Raw genomic sequence first — 22,640 nt, 5'->3', positions numbered from 1 at the left:
CAGCCTCATCCCCACCTAAAACCCCAACTTTCCAGAGGGAGAGGGAGAGCATTCTCACCTATCAGTCAAGGGGACACATTAATGGTGAGAAAGGAAAACCGAGGAGTCTTAAAGCTGTGGAAGTGACTGTCAAAGTCCCTTTTTAAATGATTGGCCAAAATAAATGCTAAGCAATGCAGTTGATGAAAAAACATGAATGCGTTAAAGCTTTCAAAATTCATTTGCGTCCGTTGCTATGGGAGTGTGGGCATCAGCCTCCTAGCACCAGCTTACAGGAAGACTGTCCCGTGTCATGTGCCTGGGACCACGTCCACATGCTCACCCTCAAGGTGTGCACCCACATGCATGCACGCACACACACAGGAGAGGGTGCAGGGCTACGGAGCTGCAGATGTTGAGCTGTGGTCATGCTTCTGGAGTGGCAAATGCTAGAAGGCGGGTCTGTGCCCCTCTCACGCTCAGGGAACACAGGCAAGTGCTCAGAGGTCTTTTGAAGGGGGAACTCAAAGGTTTCTATCTCGTGCTGCTCTCCTAAGTGCTGTGGGCAAAGCCTCCTGCATGAGGAGCTAACCGCACTCCCGGGTGCCCAGAAGAGTTTGCCAAGCGAACAGAAGTGAGAGTGAGGGCATGGCCATGTGAGGGGGTGTTCTGAAATGACAGGTGACCCACAGTAGGAGGCAGCAGGGGATTCGGTACAAAAGTTCCAGCTTCAGTCTCCACTGTCTGTGCTGCTGAGAAGCCAGGTGTGGACTCAGGTCCCTGGGGCAGCTGTGTCTTAGAGACCCTGGTGTCCAGCCTGCAGGCCCTGGGCCCAATTTGCAACATCTCTGCTCCCTGCACCACCTGCCTCCCTGTCTTTTTGCTGGGATGTTCTCAGAGCTGTGTCTCCCTCTAGGCCTGTGTGGCTTTTGTTCGACTTGGGATCCCACACCTGGCATGGTGCCGTCACGTACAGGCAGTCAGGAAACCCTTGATGAAGTATTTGTCAAAGTAAGAGATCTTCAAAAATGTCTGGACAGACCCCCCCCCCCCCGCCCCGGCCCGCCGATATCCTGAGGTGAACCTGCTGGGGGCCCTTTCTCGTGGGTGTCCAGGCCTGTTCCAGAAGCCCCGAGCCTCTCTGGGCTCCTCCGAGGAGAAGCATCTTGCTTATTTGAGGAACGTTAAGTCTACTCCCTGGAGTTCCCCTCCCACGTGATGCTCCCCCCTTCCCCCCACACCGGGACATGAGTGCCATCTTGCCTAGAGGGTGGGAAATCTGCAGGACATCTCTGTGCGCTTGGCTCATGTCTGTTGTAGTCTGTTGAATATCAAGTTACTTCTCTTCCCTCCCCTGTCCCAGCATGTTTGGGTTTTCAAAGAATGCAGTAAAGTGTTGGGATGAACTTTTTTGCTTTGAACTTGTAAATTCCAGGGCGAGTTGACTCCTACACTTACACTTACTTAACTCATCAGAATGTTGCAGGAGCCATGGCTCCAGCCCTGGGACCCTCCAGTCCTTTCTGGGGACTTGGCTGTGTGATTCCCTCACCGAGGGCAGTGGCATCTCTTCCCCGAACTCTGGGTCCTGGAGGCATTGGGGAAACCTAGAGGGAGGGTAGGTGGTTTCTCAGCATGCATGGTTTTCCTTGACTCTGACCATAATCAAGAACCCCCTATCTCAAAGCAGCAGGTCGTGTGACATTTGGACTGGCTCAGCAAGTTTGCCTGCTGGGCAGATTAGCAGAAAGCTATGGTGCAGGGGGAAGGCTGGGAAGCTTCCTTGGGATGTGTCAGCACATTCATTGCCTGTCTTGGTGACGCCCCGCCTCCCTGCCTCACTCCCAGCCCCCATACAGATTTTCTCGTGTTCCAGGGAGGGTGTCTGCATCCACGAACACGCTGGTATGGGCATTTCCCCCCTCCCTTGTGCCTTTGATGTTCTATCTGAGAAGGCTTCGCCTCCCCCAAGGTCAGAAAGACTTACTCCTGTGTTTTCTTCTAAGGGTTTTGTAGTTTTAGATCTTGTATCTAGCTTTACAATCCATTTGGAGTTAATTTTTGTGTACCGTATAAAGAAGGGGTTCTGACATCAGTCTTTTTTTTTTTTTTTAAGATTTTATTTATTTATTTGAGAGAGAGAGAATGAGAGACAGAGAGCATGAGAAGGAGGAAGGTCAGAGGGAGAAGCAGACTCCCTGCTGAGCAGGGAGCCTGATGCGGGACTCGATCCCGGGACTCCAGGATCATGACCTGAGCCGAAGGCAGTCGCTTAACCAACTGAGCCACCCAGGCGCCCCTGACATCAGTCTTTTTCATGTGGCTCTCCAGTTGTCTCAGCACCGTTTGTTGAAAAGACTCTTCTTCTCCCCACACTGGATGGTCTTGGCACCCTGGCTGAAAATCAATTGACTATAAATATGCAGGTTTATTTCTGCACTCCCAGTTCTGTTTAAATGTCTGTCTTTATGCAAGTCCTACATTGCTTTGGCTACTCTAACTTTGTGTTAAGTCACAAAATTGGGAATGTTGAACTCTTCAGTGATCAGCCGTTACCTTTACTTTGCCCACTTACCACTTCCTTTAGCCTCGAGGAAGTTGCTTAGTGTTTCAGGTCATCCGTGTTCTGCTCGGTCAGTAGGTGTTAGATACTGGCAGTTTTGAATTGCAGTGGCAGCTTCTACAATACTCCTGTTTAAGGAGAGAGCCGGTGCCCCTCTTTGAGCCATGGCCCCCACCCTCTGTTCATGGTGCAGGAATAAAGACCTCAGCTAACTCCTCTTCCTTCCATCATAACTGACCCCAAGGGATCCAGAAAAGGAGAAGCAGGGAAACTGGTGGTCGAATTGCCAAGACAAGGGTAGGTCTGGGAGGGCTTATCCAGCTGTGCTCCTTGGAGACAGGGCCACTCAGCTGGGACAGAGAGCCACAGGGCCAGATCTGGAAGGCAGTGCTCCTCAGTCCCAAGCCAGGGAACCATGCCACTCAGGCCACCTCTCCTGCCAGCCTTCCAGAGCCTCACCATTAATGTTCTATCCCATTTTGTGCGAAGCTGTACCTGTCCTTCAGCACACGTGAGGTTCTGTCCAGTCTGTGCAGGACCAGGAGGAGGTCCGTAACTTCTAGTGAAGGTGATGGCTCTGTGGACCGCTCACCTTGGAGAGAACGCAGAAGCAAAATTGCAGAGGAGGATAGATCTGAGTTAATCAAATAATTTATTTTTTTAAAGATTTATTTATTATTTTAGAGAAAGAGTTGTGGGGAGGGGGAGAGGGAGAGATAGAAACTCAAGCAGACTTCCCACTGAGCACGGAGCCCGATGCAGGGCTCGATCCCACAACCCTGAGATCATGACCCAAGCCGAAACCAAGAGCCGGATGCTCAACCGACTGAGTCACCCAGGTGTCCTCAAATAATTTAGGTAATAAAGAGTTAGGAAACGTATGTAACAGTTAAATGTAGACCGTTAAATGTAGAATGTCCTTATTGCAACTGATAAGGACTCCATTGTGTCTGATAATAGGACATATTTTTTAGAATATGATCCATTGTCATTCAAGGATTCTGCATTTGTGAATTTGCCTACTTGCTAAAATTTATTTGTAACTCCAAAATCCAAAACTTCGAAACCCCCAATTTATAGTGCTTATGTGGTCATTTGCAGATGTGCAGAGAAGCAAAATATTTGAGTTACCGAAGAGGCATGTTCACAGATGAGGTTGAACAAGGTGACCCTTTGCCTTCTCATTTCAGCTCTCATACTGTAAAAAATGTCCTTTTTATGGTCACCTGGTGCCATATTTTTTACATTTTTGTGCTTTTTGTTGGTGATTTTGCTTTTTACAGTGGCTTCCGAGAATAGTGCTCACGTGCTATCTTGTGTTCTAAAGCACAGAAAGGCTGCAGTGTGTCTTACAGAGAAAAATACAAGATGAGCTTCATTTAGGCATGAGTTATAGGAGTTTTGGCCACGAATTCAAAGTTAATGGATCAACAATACAATATATATTAAATAAGGTGTCTTTGAACAGGAACACACGTAAAACAAGGTTATATATTGGCCAGTTGACAAAGATATTGTGACCAGAGGCTCACAGGAACCTAACCCTGTATGTCCCCTAGGAGCAATGGTGCTGTATTTGAGAATTTCGTGTTCACAGCAACTTTTTGGAATCTAACTCCCAGAGATAATGAGAATCGACTGTAGTTCTTTATCATTTGTCACATCCTAGACCCTAAGACATTTGCTCCTAATTGCTGTTCACAAATTCTACCTCCAACCACTTAGGGAAGTTCACAAGAGCATGAAGACGTGTCCACAAGGCTGAATGTGCAGCTCTGTCTCAACCACTGTGATTGCCAAGTGAAGAGATGTAAGTTCCTTGTAACTGGCAGCGTGGTATCCCAGTGATAACCGTGATGGAGTTAGTACTATGAGCAGTTGGTAGGAGAAACTCGACCATTTCTTTCAGAGGCAGAGTCCAAGAAGGTATGAGTAATGGCCAACAAGTCCAACAGCTGCAAACTGTTTACACATGACAATTTGCTGGATAAATCAGAGTTTATACAGTTGTGTGTTGTTTACTCCTTAATCTAGAAAGGATATGGTCAACTCTGAGTTCAAGAATTATGTGCTTACACCATGCAGTTTTCTACTGAAAAAGAAAATAATTAAACCTCCTCACCCAATTTCCTCTCCAAAATTGCAGTCCTACCAAGGAAAAGAAAAGAAAGGAGAAGGGAGAATGTCCACACTGAGTTGACGTGGCTGGGAAGATGGGTTAGGAGACTCTGGCTTTTCTAAATGAATCCGATAGACTTCTCCAGGCATCAGAAAAAATCTTTACAGCTCTTCATTTCTACCGTCAGCATTTTGGATTTTTTTTTTTAAGTTTTATTTATTTATTAGAGAGAGGGCATGGGCAGGAGGGGCAGAGGGAGATGGGGAGAAAGTCTCAAGCAGACTCCATGCTGAGCTTGGAGTCTGACACAGGACTTGATCTCACAACCCCAAGATCATGACCTGAGCCAAAACTAAGAGTCAGATGCTCAACCAACTGCATGATCCTGGAGTTAGCATCGCACAAACCCCTTGAGTCCTTTTTATCTTTAGTTTAAAAAACATTTGGACTTAAACACCTGAAACCTTTATTTTACCTGACCCACAGTTCTGCATAAGCACACATTAAGATTTATGAAAATCTTCGAAACCCCCAAAGATCACTCATTGTTGTCGGTCACCAAAGCTTTGGTGAGGGAGGCTCAGGGTTTGCCTGGAGGAACACTGGTGTTGGAGAAAGAGAGTCCTGTACTTGTATCTGGGTCTGGGCTTGGTCAGCCATATAACTGGTTACTGGGCCTCCATTTTCCTGTCTGTAAAATGGGGCCAATAACCATACCCACTGAGTAAAGGATGATCATGCATTCCAAGTCGTGCTTGCCCCTTGAGAGGACCCTAATAAATGCCAGTTGCCTTCCTGCTTCCCTTTTTGTTCCCAGGAGCTCTGCGAACATGTGGAATTGATGGTTTTAACATTTCAAAAATAAGTCCTATGTTGTTTTTTTTCTTTTAGGCAAAGAATTGTAAGTCATGGAAGCGTAAAGGCATGGAAAACACCACTCTAGGGTCTTGCTGTCTGTGTAGGGAATTCCAGTGCCGTCGGAAGGTCCCTCTGGTGCCACAGCTTCAGCCTCCCCTCCCCTCCACACTGCTCCTCCGTTCTTGCCAGGGAACAGGGAATAGTGGTGGGGCTTTGTTTCTCGTTGAAGCGCATGGCTCAGTTGCCATTTATTGCCTGCAGCTCTTACTTTGACCACAACCTGGGATTTTCTCCAGACTTTGATTTGTGAGTTCTAAGCATTTCCACACCGTGGGTCCTGAAGGCTCAAGGCTCCTGCCCTGTGTCTCAGGGGCCATCTTCTCTCATGTGCTTTGCCTTGCTCGCTTTTCTGACCAGGCTGTGCATGATTGGAATACATCCTTCAAAGCACTAGACCTTAATCCACCTCCGTGTGAGAACATTTCTCATAAATAAACCGGTCCTTTGTGTTCTCGTTAAAAAAAAAAAAAAAAATCATCTGTGCCTTGGAAAAATTAAAATGCAATTATTGGAAGGCTCTTTGCTTAGCTGTTTCCCTAATGTTGCGTGTTACCTAATTACAGTGGAAACTCAGGCCCACCGGCTCGGGGTGCTGAGTGCGGCGGAGGCCAGGGAACGTGTTCGTGTGGCATCAGAGTCTGCTGGTTCAGCAGCCGCTCTTGGGACCTCAAGCTCAGCACAGCTGGCTTCAGATGCCTCCCTTCCCCATTCACCAGATGGCTTCTCCCGGGGGCGTGCGCATCTGATTGCTCCGATTGATGCATTGACCCAGGAGGCCGAGGCCCGGGGCCAGGAGAGCACTGCTGGGTGTGCATTTGAGGGTGTGCGTGTGTTGTATGCACATACCATCCGTGCTATGTAGAAGCATTCCACCTACTCACTGCTGGACTTGGTGCAGCAACCCACAAAGCATTTTTAAACAAAACCAGAATAATGACCTTGAAGGCACCGAGGAGCCGAATCATGTCCTTTCTGGTTGTCATTTTTCTCCTTCCAATAGTCTGCATTGCTGGATTATGATGTCCACGTGCAAAAAAAAAGAAAAAAACACATCTTGAGGCCAACTAACATTTCGTTGTTTTTTTTTCCTTTTCTCTCTCTCTCTTTTTGTTTTTTTCTTAATTCTTCAACCTTGGCCAAGCACGTTGCATGTTTCCAAATAAAAATAGACCTGCGCTGTGGTGCCGGCTCGCTGTGCCGGATGTGAGCTGAGCCCCCGAGCAGCATCTCCCTGCAGAGCAGAGGGGGGGAGCAAGGGACCTCTGCCTCTTGGGGCTCCTGCGGGACCATCAGGAGGAAGGAGGGAGTGCCCTGTGTGCGGCTGAGGTCACCCTCCGTTTGAATTTGATGTCCACAAAGAGGTTAGGTGTCGCTTTTGGGGCGCAGGGCAAGAGGATCATTTTTAATTAATTCCCCCTGTCCATTCTCCTCCGCCTTCTGCCTGCTCCTTCCCTCTCCAGTTCCTGTGCCTGCAAGGCCCGTGTCCGCTCCTGAGACCTCTGGTGCACGTTAGCACAAGGGGCCCTCCAAACGGGGGCAGCGTGCAGTTTAGGGGGGCACGGCGTGGAAAACGGGCGCCTTGCGCCGGTGGCCACAGTCCCCCCCAGGGCACAGCGCTGGTGGGGAGAGTCTGGCTGGGAGAGCCTCCGCCCGCCTGGTCACCAGGTACCCCTGGGCAGCACCTGCCTGGCCACGGGGCCACTGGAGCCATAGCCCGCCCCACAGCCCTTGTGAACTCACAGCCCCCAGTCGCCCTGGGCCACCACCCCCTCATGTGTCTCATGCTGTATGAAGGGGTCAGAGGCTGTGGTCAGCGGGCGTGCAGATGCTTCTGGCCCTTGCACAGGTTCCATCCCAAGCCCTGGGAGGGGGTGTGGGTCTGTTCCCTCCCCTCCCTCACCCCCCCTGCTGTGTTGCGCTAAGCCCCGGGGGCACCTGGGTAGTGAGGGGTGCCTGTCCCGGGTGCAGAGATAGCAGGAGCTAACAGGAGACGTGGAGAGCTGCCGTGGGGAGTGGCAGCTGATACATGGCCAGTGCGTTCCTCAGGTGTGGCCTGGCTAAGGCCCTCCTGTTGTTCACACACGCCTTTCTGCCGGGATAACCTTTCTCCCCTAGAAGACTCCCCTCCATTCTCCAGAAGCTGGCAGCCTCCTGTTGCTTGCTCACACCCTTCCCCTGCATATGCCTCCCACCCGGGTGCCTGGGTTTGGTTCTTGTCTCCGCGGCTAAGGGACCCCAGTCAGGTGTGTGTGGAGATGAGCGAGTTGGTCCGTGGGGCTCATCCTCACTGATGACTCCCAGGCCCTCCCTCTTCCGGCATTCTCTCTCTCTCTCTCCCTCCCTCCGGGTCCCGGTCTCATTCTCTCCCGACGGTTCCTGAAACATTTTTCTGAATACCGTGCACAGCCTTCCCTGGCCTGCTTTCTGGGAGCCTAGCTGCTGCCCTGCTCCGTGCTCCCACCCTGAGGGCACTGGCCCTAGCAGGGCTAGCACTGTCAGGAGGGAAAGAAGGTGCCTGGGGTGCAGAACTTAAGGAGGCACCCCCTCCCTCTCTGGGCGTGCAAGTGCAGGGTCAGATCTGGAGAGGGGGACCCTCCTTCAGCTTTTCACGCTGGGTGCCTTGCCTTGCTGGCCTCACCTCGTCCCAGCCCTGCATGTTGAAGTTGGAGAGCATCCCACTGCCACGCGCCAATCCAACTTACCTTTCCCCTCTGAGCCTTGGTCTCCCTCTGTTACCGCCACCCTGGGTAATTAGGATTCAATTAGATAACGCGTGGAAACGCAGCACATTGCCTGACACTATTAAATGCTTGGGAGATCTGCCTGGTGGTTATTATTATCACTAATGATTTATCGGTGAATCCAAAAGCAGTAGACCCCAGCCCATCCCCCGCAGGAGCTCTGGAATGACGGCTCCAGCCCTGTGGCCACATCATCGTTCCAGTCTGCCCCTCCTCTCCATCATGCGTGATGTTGACCATATGGACTTGCCTGGCGAGGTCAGGGCCTCCCACGTTCTGAAGAGGATGTGTTTTGTGTCTCTGCTGCAGGAATTGCTTACTTAGGAGGTGTGTGCAGTGCTAAGAGGAAATGCGTGCTTGCCGAAGACAATGGTCTCAATCTGGCCTTTACCATCGCTCATGAGCTGGGCCACAAGTAAGTATCAGACTCTGTATTGTTCTGCCTCTTCCAATTCCTTTCTGAATATATATATATATATATATATATATATATATTTTTTTTTTTTCCTCTTGAATTCCCAAAGTTTTAAAACAGTGATGCTCTTGGCCTTTGCTTCTTCTGTAACACAGACCTAGGCCAGCAAGCCTGGGTCCCAGCCCTTCAGGGAACCCAGAGAGATTAGTGACCAGATGGTCTCTGAGACTTGCAGTGTTATTTTCGTGTTCGTGTCTATTCTTAGTGCACACACTATAGAGGGAAGAGGTTTGTCTCAGAGTGTCTTCTTTGGTTGCATTTCCTTTCCTGGACCAGCATGATCTTTGATTCACTCTATCGTTCAAATAATGGGATTTATCTTCATACTGTTGACTTTCTATTTCCTTGAGAGCCGGTTTCAAACAAGGCCCAACTGTCTGAAGGCAGAATGTCAGTGTCTTAGTTTTAAAGAATTATCAGCTGCTGCCTTTGTACATCCCCGGAGTCGGGGAGAGCCATAGAACCTCAGAGCCCAAAGATGTTGTGGAAAAGATCTGAGGCAGCCTCCCGGTTTCTCAGAGGAGGAAACAGTAGGTCAGAGGGGTTGAGTGGCTGGCCTAAGATTGAGATCACCTGTAGGAAGTCTCAGGTGGCAGAAAGCCAACCGACTCGAAAACTGTGGCCTGAGGCTTTACTATTTCTCCGGCAGTAGGTGTCTGTTTTGGATTTCTCTGAAGGAAAAATTGTGGTATGACTACACGAGAACTTAAAAAATAAATACGTAAATCGAGGAGGTCAGAGCATGTAGAACAATAGGAAAATTTATATTGGGTTGGATAGAACAAAATTAAATGGAAATCTAGTTCTTGGTGAAAAAATTTAAAGCATTTCCTAATGACCTATGGAGTAAGATGCCTGGGACCCAAAATGTGAGCTCAGCCTTCTGCAAAAGTAAAGTCAATCTATAAGGAGGACAAAAGCAGTTTCCTCTAGGGCTAGCCATATCTGTGGATTTATATATATATATTTTGCCTTGTTTTGTTTATCTCGTCCCATTCTCATTTTTTGCACTCCCGTAGATGGGTTTGGTAGTTAGCTTTTCTGTGCCTATTGAGTATCATGACGTGAGTACAGTGAGTGATAATAATCCCGTGTGTATTTCCTGGGATGAAGGCAGAAATAACATGTCATCAGCTAAAAGCAGCTAAATGAGCACTTGCCTCTAAGTACATAGTTCTTTTATCTCGACAGTATTTTTTAAATACTGGCCGCAGCCCTTTGCCCACACTTTTTTTTTTGCCTATACTACTAGGAAATAATTTAAAAAAATTAATTACAGGCAAATATCTATTCATATTTCTGATTTGTTAACAACAACAACAACAACAATGCCAAAAGCTGTAGCCGAGAGTGGTTGCTGAGAGAAAAGTGTAAATCAGTATGGCTTTGGCAAACATCCTCTCTTCTCATCTTTGGGCCAAATGTCCCACCCAGCCCGTCCTAGTTCCTCAGAATCAAGGACCTCTCATGGTCTTGAGAATGCAGTTGTCAAAACATTTTCCGACACGTGGGTTGTCATGGACTTTTGAATGCATCTATTTATATGAACTACAAGATTCCATGCAGCCTTCAGTACCAGGGCCCACGCTGGAGTGCTTTTTGCACCCGCGTGTGAGGACACACGTGCCGCACGGAGGCCTTTCTCCTTGGACGTGAGGAACACAGAGGGCCATTTTCTCCCCACTGACCTGTGTGATTGTGCGGGGACCACTGGTGTCTGAGCGCAGGAGGTCTGCCGAGATGAATGGTGAGATTCAGTCCGACTCCAGTGGCCTTTAGCTACAGTCTGCTTCAATTTCTTGGAGGGCCCTTTATAGCTTGCTGTTGCACTCTAATTACCTACAAAAACAAACGCCTAATTGTTCATCAAAGCCAATAAATTCTGCAAGCATTTGGCCTTGCCCCTAGTTGGGTGATTAGAGTTTTCCCAGGGAAGTCTGTTGTCTCTGATTATTTGCGAGCAATGGGAAGCAGGCCCCCCAGGGACGAAGCCACAGTCTCTCCATCTGCAGACCCTTCTGGTCAGCCGGGCTTAGAGAGCCGCAGTCGAGGCTGTGTGGAGGCTTAACAAGAGGGATCAGCCTGTACTCTGACTGAAGCCACTGGCCAGGCTGCTTCACAGATCTGAAGCCCGGTGCATATTTTGGAATAGAGAGGAGTCATTTAACATCTCGTTCCTTAAGTAGGTGTGCACTAAGAGAATGGGATGGTATTCTCAGTGGACCTGAGGCACTGGTCTGTGCTCTTCAAGAAAATTTCTCAGTGAATGCTTTAGAAAATGAAAAAGAATACCCTTCTATGCACCCTTAGAACGTCCCCAGAAGGGGTCACCCTCTGGTCCCTAACCATTTAATACTGATGAAGTGAAACTTCTCTTCTGAAGGTTGGGTGTATGCCTTTGCCCCTGGGCAAATGTACGCGTGGCCCTTCTGTTGCTTACCCAGTATATCTCATATAAGGATCAGTGCGAGCAGTTACCCCGACTCTGAATGTTAGGAGAAAAATTCACTTTCCATGTGAGGTACACGTTGCATTTATCAGAAAATGAGAGTCGTCGTATATGTTAACCTGATTTTCTCCCAGCTTTGGCTGTCAGAAAACACAAAGCGAATGTCAGGCTCATTTTCAGTAATTAACTCATCTGGATCCTGGAATTCTGTTTCTCCTCCCTCTTTCTGTGTCTCTCTTTGTATGAATGATCGTATTTTACATATTGTAATTCAAAAATAATTTCTTTGGTACTGTAAACTGTCTCCAATCCAATCTGCAATCATGTGGGTTCTAAGTTATGAATTAAATGAAAAATTCTTGCCATGGTAATATCAATAATTGTGCTTAGGACAGGAATTAGTAATGTACTAAGGATGTTTAAGTCAAATCAGATCTCATTTACTGAACACCTGCTGTGTTAGATGCTGTGCAGTCATTGTGCTATTGATCAGTTCTATGGGGCAAGTATTATTTAGCTTTTTTTATAGATTAGGAAACTAGTATTTTTAAAAATTTCTAGTCTCTGCTTGAAATGGTTTGAGATCACTTCTATGATAATATACCCATACATCAGGACTATTAAAGAAAGGACCCACATTCTAAAAGAGGGGCAATAAGGAGAAAACTTGTTATATATCCAAAAAACCAAGGTACCTCCGGATTGCTGCCAACCAAGGCAGAAAGGACAATCAGTGGTGTCCTAGCTGCAGAAGAAAGCCAGTGTGTCAGCAAGAGGGACTTCCCTAGGAAACTCAAGTACCCCAGCTGCAACCAACAGCTTTCTGATTACCTGGGAAAGAAGAGGTGTGGAAAAGACTGCAGCCCTGGCTTTGGACGGGTCTGAAGGATTTGCAGTTCCTGGTGGGGGTCAAGGAGGAGAAGCTGGGAGGAACTGTTGGCTCCACACAGAAGCCATGATGCCAGTGACTTTGAGGTTTTTTTTTCTTTTTTCTTTCTTAAGATTTATTTGAGAGGGCGCCTGGGTGGCTCAGTTGGTTAAGCGACTGCCTTCGGCTCAGGTCATGATCCTGGAGTCCTGGGATCGAGTCCCACATCAGGCTCCCTGCTCAGCAGGGAGTCTGCTTCTCCCTCTGACCCTCCTCCCTCTCATGCTCTCTGTCTCTCATTCTCTCTGTCTCAAATAAATAAATAAAATCTTTAAAAAAAAAAAAAAAGATTTATTTGAGAACGAGCAGGGAGGAGGGGCAGAGGGAGAGGGGGGAAAAAGTCTTCAGCAGGCTCCTCGCTGAGCGCAGAGCCTGACACGGGGCTCGATCTCACCACCCCCAGATCATGACTCAAGCTGAAACCAAGAGTCAGACGCTTCACTGACTGAGCCACTCAGGCTTCCCAACTTTGAGGTTTTCTGATGAGCCTTCATGACCTTAGTTGCCTACTTGCTGGTGAAAGACTGCCTGGTAGGCATCTGCATTTACCTTTTGGTAGTGTGCCTTTGGGAAGGCAGCTGTCTCCCCATCTTGCCACTTGAGAAACCCAACTGAAAATGAGGGACTGCTTCATCCTGCAGTGACCAGGAGAGAGGAAGAGCTCCTGAGTGCAAGAACATGGTGGTGATGAACCACTCTTCTTCCAGGGAGCTGTAGCTGACGGCTGTTAGTGGTTATAACCGAACTGATGAAGTTGGGGGGCCATTCCTTGAGAGATACAGCGCAGCTGGGCCAGCGCTGCCCAGGTGTTTTCCCTCAGGAAACCAGGACAGGGTGCCTTGTGGTAGACCTCAGTGTCCAAGATGTTTATCAATATTTGGTTTTAAAGAGAAAGAGGGATAGTGAGAAGCAAGCATTTGTTTCTCTTGGGCAGGCGCATGCTTTTGAGGATTGGTCATGGGAAGGACTCTCCCCCGACGAGGGTTAGAAGCCCAGGTCCACGCCGACGGCCCATGAGAAAAGCCAAAACCAAAATCAAATGATAACCTCACGGATCAAGGAGGGAGTTGGTGGTGACTTTAGTATAATATTAAAATAACCGGTATAATAATTCTACTGGAATTTTAGCATATATTGTTTGCTGGGATTTGGAAGTTTTAGGGTAAAAGGGAGAAAGGAAGTAGTTCTAGGACTGCTGGTGGGAATTCCTTTTGTTTGCGGGGGTGGGGGTGGGGGGTGGAGGGGGGCGTGATTAGGCCCAGAGGAAGCAGTTGACAGTGGGAGGCCAGGAGGGCACAGAGCTGAGTCTCAACTGGACATTTGGGGCCTGGGGAGACCCAGAACACCATGCATGCAGTTTGCTTCTCAATCAGGTAAGACCGAGAGCTCTCAGGGAACGTCTAAACACAGGCTCTTCTAGATGGGGTGCTGAGAGAGGGGAGGGAAACCGCATAGTGCACACTTGGCCACCCACATACAGGGAAAAAATAAAAGACCTATCTTTATAGGTAGAAACAAAGAGCTTTCTCTTGCAGAAAATAAATCTCTGCTTCTGTTGGATTTAGGAGGTTCTGCTAGATAAGCCTGAGCCAGATCAATTCCCGCCCTGAGTCATTCCAAACTACGCGACCTGTCTAACCCAAGTAAATCTACAAAAAGCCCTCCAGACAGACTGCAAAACCATGCCCCCTGTTTGGGCTCTTTCTGCCTGTTCTTGGGGTGGGTGCTTTCCCCACCTGCTCTTCCTGAGATTTTTTTCTGACTTCCGTATTCCCTTTCTCGGGTCTTCCCGTTTTGGAATTTACCTCTCCTCGGGTTGTGGCCTCTGAAAACTGCTCTCTTCGGGGAAGCTTGGGAGTGTGGTGCAGGGGACACGGAGGCTTTGCTGCACAAGGGGAGCCCCTGAAGCATTTGTAAGTGCCAGTGGCCCGAGCTTCACCCTAGAGCAATTAGTGCATGCCCTCTGGGGGGGGAGAGAGTGCTAAGGAAGGCCCTCCAGGAGATTCCCAGTGCATCCGGGGTGGAGAACCGTGGCTCCCAGGACTCAGAGGCTTCGTCATCGCTTTCTGGTGTCATCTACCTTCTTGCTTCTGTCTCTGCCCCCTTCTCCCGTCTCTCTGGGCCACCGCCAGGTGAGCCACAGCAGTGCTCTATACAGTCCTGCTCCCCGACTCTTGCTCACTCCTCGGTCATCCTGCATTCCATGCCCTTTGCAGCTTCCCTGACATCCCACCACTCACGGGCGTGGCAGGTGGGAAAAAGCCCAGCCCTCCTGCCCGTGGCCATGGAGGCACTGTTAGTCCCGTCGCCTCTCATCTGACACCTGCTGGGGGACCTCCATGAGGGCTCAGAACAAAGCGTCAGGTGCCTGGCCGTGGGAGGAATGTGAGGGGCAGAGGTGGAGGGGCACGCGGGGAGGCTTGCGCCACATCGAGGGCCGAGGTGCTGAGTACCTGAGGACTCAGAAGCGCAAGGCTGAGGTTTAGAGATGCAAATGTCCTGATAAGGAGCTATGTTTGGTGATACAGCAGTCACATGTGCGCCCACAGACATGCAAATAGTTACAAATGGGCTCGGTTGCAACAATGTGTGGGCACAGCAGGGTTCTCAGACCTGCACACACACTATACCCGTGGCCCCCTGGAGCCATGCCCCGTATTTTGGAAGTATTGTCCTGGCTGGCAGAACCGGAAGGAATGTTGAAGCGTGAACAGAGCAGGGACTTTGTTCCCCTGCTCAGCCCTATGAGGACCAGGGCAGGTGGGATGCCACCGCGTGCCCTGAAGTAACTAGTGGGATCCTCGGCCCCAGGCAGCTCCCACAGGAAGCTTGGTATCCTTCCATAAAGACATTCCTTAAAAGCTAGATCCAGGCACTCTGGATGTTTCCAGCCAGAATGTGACAGTGTGCAGATGAGCTCAGGGCAGTGGATGTTGGAAGGATGTCTCGTTGGCACATGCCTGGGGACATGCTCGCCTGGTGCGCAGCACGGAATGTCATCGGCATCCTGTCCCTGAGAACTGTGGCTTGTGGGCAGAGGGTGGACAAGTGTCTAGGGAGGGCTGGGGAGTGGAGGGAAAAGGGAGGAGAGAACTGTTCTGGAGGAAATGTTCTTATAACTAAAGTCGACACAATTCAATCTGAAAAGAATTGTCTCGATCCTAGAACAGGAAGTAAGGAAAGCCATTATCCAGATGTGTGAAGAGGGGAAATGTTTGTCTGTGATCTGTATTAAGAATGAGTTGCCCGGTGCAGCGTTGGGGAGAGGCAGAGTGAATGCAGGCCAGATGTGATCAGGCAGGTCGCCCGGCAGCAGACGGCCCCCGGCAGCCACTGCTGTCGCCCGGACCCTTTGCTGGGGGGGCTCAGTCTGGGAGGCACAGCATAGACCTCAGATGGGCCAGCCTTATATAAAGAAGGTACAGCAGAGAGAGGATTTCTGGAAATGTCATAACTGTTTAGATATCCCAGGGGGAGGGGTAAGTATGCTTTTGTTCTAGTTGTGAATAGGGTAGCCGTGTTCACATGGTGGGGCGGGGGGTGGTTAGCCTTTCTCACAGAACAGAAAGTGGGGGGTGGGGTACGTTCCCCCCAGGAGGTCTGCAGGAAGCCCAGGTACCTCTGATCTGGTTCTAGAACAGGCAAGTCCCACACTGGGTTTTCAGACGGGTTCCTCCCTGGTTCTCTGGGTCTTCTCGTCTGTTCCCACTCAGCTCCCATGACTTCCCCCCTCCAGACCGAAGGGTAATTGGTGGTGCTCACAGTGTTCGGGGCTCTCAGGTTTCATGCAGAGGAGCTTGGAGCGATTCCTGAGGATGATTTCCTCGGCGTTTGGCCCCTGGATCAAAGTCGGTGTGTGAGCATCCGCAGGGCGTGGCTGTCTTATCCAAATTCCAGAGTTGTACAAAACATTCAGGCCTCGTTTCCTTTCATTTTATTATTATTTTTTAAATTTGCTGCTGGAAACTGCAGGGTCTTGCACATTCATTTACAAGCCACCCTGCTCCTCACGACGTCCCTGAGTAGAATGACCTGTGATGTCAGAGGCAGGGGTCCTGGAGGATTTGCAAGGCCGGCCTGCACCCTGCACGGCTTCTGTGAGCCCACGCCGCGTGGCCCTGAGCGTGGCTTTCATAAAAGCAGAATTTCCTTCTGGCCCCTTCCAGACGTGTGATTTTTTGAATGGGAGGTGCGGTGACCGGAGTAGCAAGGAATGTTGTAACTGGTGGCTGTATTTACAGGGCTTTTCTGCCCTAAGCTAGGATTTCTCACGGCCCTGCCTTAACAAGCATTACATGGAAAGTTACCAGGATTTTCTTCACAGTCTTATCCTTGATGCAGACTCAAATGTGGGGATAGAACTCTTGTTCCAGTTGCTTGGAAAGCCCAGAGCCGCTGTCCTTAAGAAGACCTTGACCACAGCCTTCCCAAGTCTGCCCAGGCCAGGCCTGGGAGGGGAACACAAACCAAGGGAAAAGCATTAAAAGCACTTCAGCAAGCAGACAGATGTGGTCCCACCTGCATTTGGAGGAGCCAGGCCACGCAGCTATTGGCTGGACGTTATCGCTCTGATGGAAACTCCAGCTGGCTCTGGGGCGTCCCTGGCCCCCAGAGCGTCAGTACCGTAACAGGGAAGGCTACAGAAGCTGTTGCGAGTGTCTGTCTCTACCCCAGGAATTCTTTGCATTTAATTATCGGGTGGATTTCCTTACCTAAAAGGCCGTTGTCTGAGATGGTGTTTGAGGAGATGGGAGGACCTCGGAGTTTGGCTGAAGAACCAAATTCCAAAATCCCCTCAGAACTTCCTTACATTACAGACTGTTCCAGGAATGAGACGAGATCCAGATTGCCAGCTTGGCAGCTTCAGCGAAGAGATTTCTCCCCTGGTTCTCAGAGCAGGAAGGGACATCCGCAGTCCACTTAGCCTCATTTTGCAGATGGCCAGTTCTCTCCCGTTCCATGGCTCTAAGTGGCCAGTGGGAGACTTCGAGCAGGGCCTCTAGCCATGGCATGGTGTCCTTTACACAAGAGAATGAACCTGTGCTGAGGCCCAGCCCTCCCCGTGTGGGTCTCCTGGTAACTGGCTTTACTTGCCTTTACCCGGAAAGACACCTTCTGCTCGCATGGCTAGGGTTTTGTAAGGACCGTGGGAGGTGGCAAAGGTATACGATGCAAATTTCTTTACAGACGGAGTGTTCTGGTATGGACTGAATACTTGTGACCCCTCCAAATTCATATGTTGAAATCCAACCCCCCTTCGGAAGGTATTAGCAGGTGCTTAGGTCGTGAGGGTTCCCATGAATGAGATTAGTGCTCTTGTAAGAAGGAGCCAGAGAGCTGGCTAGCTCTGTTTCTGCCACATGAGGGTACAAAGAGGACACAGCCATTTGCAGCCTAGGAAAGGCCCCTCACCAGAACGCAACCATGCTGGCACTCTAATCTTAGACTTCTAGCCTCTAGAACTGTGAGAAGTACATTTCCGTTACAGATAACCGCCCAGCTTATGGTATTTTGTTATAGCAGCCCAAGCTCGCGAAGAGATGCCCCCATTCTCCCAAGGTGTTCGGTGTCATGCCCGAAATCCTCGTTTATCTACTGCCCGCTGGTGATGGAAAATTCCAAACTAAAGACCTGAGGGCAGCCACACATTCTCAAAGACCCTGGGAACTTTACCACCAGCACTGTCAACAGCACGTTCTGGGAAAGAGCCGCCCTCTTCCTTATCCATTTGCAGGCACAGAGGACGTGGAAGTGGTGGTTTTGCCAGATGGTGGTGTCAGGATCGGCGGAAGGAGTGTAGGGGAGCCCTGAAATCATGCACCTTGTTGCTGAAGTCTGAGCAGAGCGCAGTAGTTGCTGGGGGCCCATGTGAGGATCTGGGACTTGCCTCTCTTGGAAAAAACATACAGAAGTAGATGGCTATAGAAGCAGGGATGTTACAATTTTCTTAGCAAGTCACTGGAAGCATTACAAAGACATGGTCCTGTTCATCATAGCCACACTTCTGTGGTGTTGAGAGGGGGCAGGTGTTAATTAAGCCTAGTGATTGGCTGACGCTCACTTAGGATTATTATCAGGAGAGAGAATGGAAAGGAACTGAGCCAGGAACAATCTCAGGGTTGTCAGGGCCCCTGAGACGCCGAGGTTGTGGGGCGGGTTGGGTGCACGGCCACGGGGAGATGCTGGACCCTGGGACACTGGGTTGTGTTACTTGGGGGGGGGGGTCATGCACTCGCACCTGCACTGTGGCCACGGCTCCCCCCAGTTTACAACAGGGTAGACCGTGAAAGCAAGGGAGGGGCAAGAAACAGTCATGGTCTTTGCAAGCCAAACTTGATAACGGTGTCTCCACGATGAGGATGTGGCTGGTCCAGTAGTATGCCTACCCTGGGGCAGCTTTAGACACACTGAGGACCAGATGACAGGAGCCCTGCCCATTTCCGAGAGGCATGTGCAGGCTGGTTTCCGGTCAGAGGAGCCTTCCCGGCAGGAACACACATGTTCATTGGGTAAGCGACACCTAACAAACCTACAGTTGGCTGTGTCGGTGGTCTGTGGTCGGGGGAGACCTGGATTCCTTAAGAGCCTGTTCATCTTTGTGGCACGTGTTCTGTGATCACTGAGGGGAGGCAGATACTGTGTTCCAACAGCAGGGGGGAGAAGGAGGCCAGCTTGCTCTTGGCTGTCTGGTCCACGTAGAGCTTGGCTTCGTCCACAGACCAAGCTCCCAGAAACCCCACTTCTTTCCTACCCCCCAACCCAACCCAAACTGCCCTTACTGACTTGACAGTTGTCACCTAAAACTCCCCTATCCCATGCCCAGTCCAAAATCCGGCAGAGAAGCCTGAGGCAGCCCCACTGCACCAGGAACTCCTGGAGAAACATCTAGAACTGTATCTAGGTAGCACCTTGCTCTTGAGAGTGTGGTCTGAGCACCAACGGCATCGCACTACCTGGGAGCCGGTTAGAAATGGTGGGATCAAGTGCTACCTGGGTATTCCCGTGCACGAGACAGTTGAGCGGACCAGTTAAACCACATCAGAGTGGTAGCCCCTTCTGCTGACCCCATCTCAGGGGTCCTGCTCCTAGCTGGATGGTGCACCGCGCCCGTCTGCTGGTCTTGAAGGGAAAATCTGTTTCATTTGTAAGTTTTTTCCATGGGGCAGTTTTCCTGGTTTTGGAATTTCTCCTGTAATCCTTCCTTTTCACCCATGCTTTGTTTACCACCTGGGGTACCACCGAGGGCTCTTCCGCTGGCTTCCAGAGCTGGATTCCAGGTTCCCGCTCAACTTCCTCTGTAGGTTGGACACCAGCTTTCTTTGAAGACGTGGTTGGAACAGCCACCACCCATCCTGTCTGTTGAAAGGGACCCCACTCCAGAATAAACATTTAACTTGATGCATTAATCTGGTAAATTTTTGGCCAACCTCCAGAATGTCAAACTCTCGGGTGGTGGCAGACCTCTTGGAGAACGCACTGGCCCACCAGAATTTGCCCGTGGAATGGGAGTTTAGCATGTAGAAGATGGAAGGAAGAGGCAGGACTGAAATACTGTGCAGAAATGTCAGACTCTCCCTAAAAGCCCCAAAGCCTCGGTCTTAAATATACTCAAAGTGCAGACAAAGGTCCTTGGCCTGAGGCTTAGAATTGCTGGCATTCCTGCCTTGCCCCCTCCCATTCAGATTTTCTTTGGCTTTTGAAGGCAGAAGCAGATGCATGAGTGACTGTGCTGGTCCTAAGGGTAGCTTCTTTGCATCCTTGCCACCCCAGTGAGGCCATGTGTAAAGAGCCCATCCCGAGGCTGCCCTGTTGGTGGACTTTCAGAGTTGGCAAGTCAGCTGCTTTTGAATCTGCTATTAAAGGCATCATTTTCTCTTTCCACATTTTCCATAATATTACCTAAGGTCTAGAAGACCAGTAAGTACTACATTGAATGCTGGAATCTGAAGGTTTAGAGTGAGCCCCAAAGCCCAGGACCCCGGCCACTTCTTGCTGCCAATCATATGTCCTGAGAAGCTGGTCTGCTCCTGGGGCTTGAGCCTCGTGACCGCCTGGCATCGCTGTTCAGTACGTACTGTTTTCTGGTCCTTGCTGTGCATACAGCCACTCCTACAAGTGATTATAAAATCCATTTCCTCACGAAAATAACTCACTAGGATGGTTGGTTACCAAAGTGGAAAGAAAATTGAGAGCACCCCCCCCCCCTCCGGCACACAGAAGCAATCATAATTCCAAACTTACGGATTTGCAAAATGTTGTAAAGACACCCCTTTTGAAGACCAAGGGCACATTGTGTTTTGAAGAGCCAGACCCTGCGGCACGCCGCCTTTTATAACTTAATTGCCTTTATTGCTGGACATCCTCATCATGAGCCAACCACCTAGTGCGTCCCACCCGGTTTTCATACACCTTGTTCTGTGAGGAGCTGAAGACCCACATAATGGAGGAGGTGATAAGAGATCAACCAGCTGCCTCACATGGTTCGGGCTCCCTTGGCCCAGATTGGTAGAACTTGTTTGCAAATGACAGTGCCAGCCCCCTTTGATCATTGTGGAGAAGCAGTGAAAGAGAAGCAAGGTATGCTAAAGGCTGAAACAGGCAAATGTCCTCCTGCAAAAGGGAAATGAGACAAATGATATACAATTTAGACTTACGATGTTAATATTGTTTGCAGGGAAATTCCGGAAGGGCTCGTCAAACATAATTTGTGAGCATTCACAGTTAAATGAGGTAGTTCTCGATGTCCACCAATAATCTACGGATAACAAGTCATACCCAAAGCAGATTGTGCAGAGGCAGGGGATGTAAATTTCACCAAGGTTTCTGCCAAACTCTTAACATTCCTAATGAGAAGTATGGGAAATGGCAGACTGGATATTGCTGCAGTTAAATGAACTCGTAACTATTGGGCAGCCTTACTCAGGGCATGATCAGTAGCTCAGTGTCTATCTGGGAGAGAAACCTCCTTCTGCCATGGGGCTCCCCGATGTAACATTTCAGTCATGACCTGCGTGCAGAGAGGGGTAGAATGCTCATCAGGCATTGAGGCGGCCCAAAGATGGGAGGGAGAACAGTGTGGAAAAACTCAGAGTACTTGAGGTCCTTGGCCACCTTGGAAGAGTGGCCAATGCAGCAGGGCCTGATTGCATTTCATTTGTACCCAGTTCTCTGCTACTATTATTATGTGCATTTTACAGAGGGGAAAATGAGGGGTCCTTTCACTGGTGAGTGGCAGAGTCTGGCTTCAGGCCCTTTGTCAGTGTTGAAGTCTGGGCACTACTCATATGCCTTACAGCATTCCCGATGGTATTTATAATTTAAGTCGCACATGAGCCAGATGTAATGCACAGGATGGTGGAAACACGGCTTCATGGCAGCATGTTTGAAAAGGCTCTAGTCACTGCCAACACACATGTCTGTCTCTACTCTCTTGTTGTACTTCACTGATAGACATCACTAACTGATCCCAGGACCCTTTTCCACGGAGTCCCAGCTCATAATACGTCCTAATTCTGTAGGCAGCCACTGCCAGTAGATGAAGGTTGACACAAGGGATGAAAGAGATCTCCTGGATGTAAGGGCCTATGGTTAGCTGCATGCTTACAAACCCAGGGCAGTCTCAGACCCTGTCAACATGAACTTCGTCTCCAGAAATGAAGGAGGTAGTGGGAGCTCTGCCCTCCCTTCAGAGGTGTTACGTGCAGTAGGAGTCTTGCATTCAGTATTAGGAGGTCTGTTTTCAGAAGGACATCAGGAGCCAGGACCGTGTCCGTATGCAAGGGAAGGGGACGATGAAGGAAACAGCTGAAAGAACTGCATGCTTTGGTGATGAAGAGGTGTGCAGGGGACACACCGAAGGGGTCACAGCAGAGGCTGCTGGGGCGCAAGAGATCTCCGCCTGGCCCCCCGTGGCAGAGCTGACCCAGGGTGCTCAAGTCACAGGGAGAGAGGTCTCAACTCAATGGAAGGAAGAACGTTCTGAAAATTAGGGCTCTCCAGAAATTTGAGAGGCAGTGCTGATTTCTTCTCACGCTGGTATTTGCACCGAGCTGGCCCTCCAGCCTGGGGATTAGAGTAGCAATTTGTGGACTCTGAGGAGGGTTGAACTGATCTGCGATCTCACATCATACTCTCCCGTGGTTGATCCTGTGACCCTTGGACGACATAGGGGACAAAAGGAACCTGGATCTGGGGGAGTCCACAGACCCCAGGGCCAAGCTGACAGCACATATATACATACCCCTGTTAAACAGTGGCACATCTCATGGGTTATTTATTAAACAAGCTTATTTTCAGTGTTTTACATCTATTCATTCAGTTCTTCCAGCCATCCCTTGGGTTAAGTACTGTCATTCTTCCCATTCTACAGGTAAGGAAACTGAGGCACAGAGAGGTTATGCATCTCACCATGTCCTGGAGCTTATAGGCGGTGGAATCTGAATTTGAACAGGGAGGCCACACCTTGGCA

General features: G+C 49.7%; 1 protein-coding gene across 2 annotated transcripts in view; it reads left to right on the top strand.

Annotated features, from left to right (window-relative positions):
- Window positions 1–22,640, top strand: part of ADAMTS17 (ADAM metallopeptidase with thrombospondin type 1 motif 17) — a 343,861-nt gene that overhangs the window by 125,634 nt on the left and 195,587 nt on the right. For both annotated transcript variants that reach the window (XM_064569986.1, XM_064569985.1), the window contains exon 8: window positions 8,630–8,735. In XM_064569986.1, coding sequence (XP_064426056.1) covers window positions 8,630–8,735 — 106 coding nt within the window. The remainder of the gene's footprint in view (window positions 1–8,629; window positions 8,736–22,640) is intronic.

Source organism: Mirounga angustirostris, unplaced genomic scaffold (genome assembly GCF_029215605.1).
Source record: "Mirounga angustirostris isolate CCGP_5_RB_7025 unplaced genomic scaffold, mMirAng1.0.hap1 SCAF_9, whole genome shotgun sequence".
Taxonomy (NCBI): Eukaryota; Metazoa; Chordata; class Mammalia; order Carnivora; family Phocidae; genus Mirounga; species Mirounga angustirostris.
Note: the sequence above shows the minus strand (reverse complement) of the source record. Positions and strands in the feature narration are given on the sequence as shown.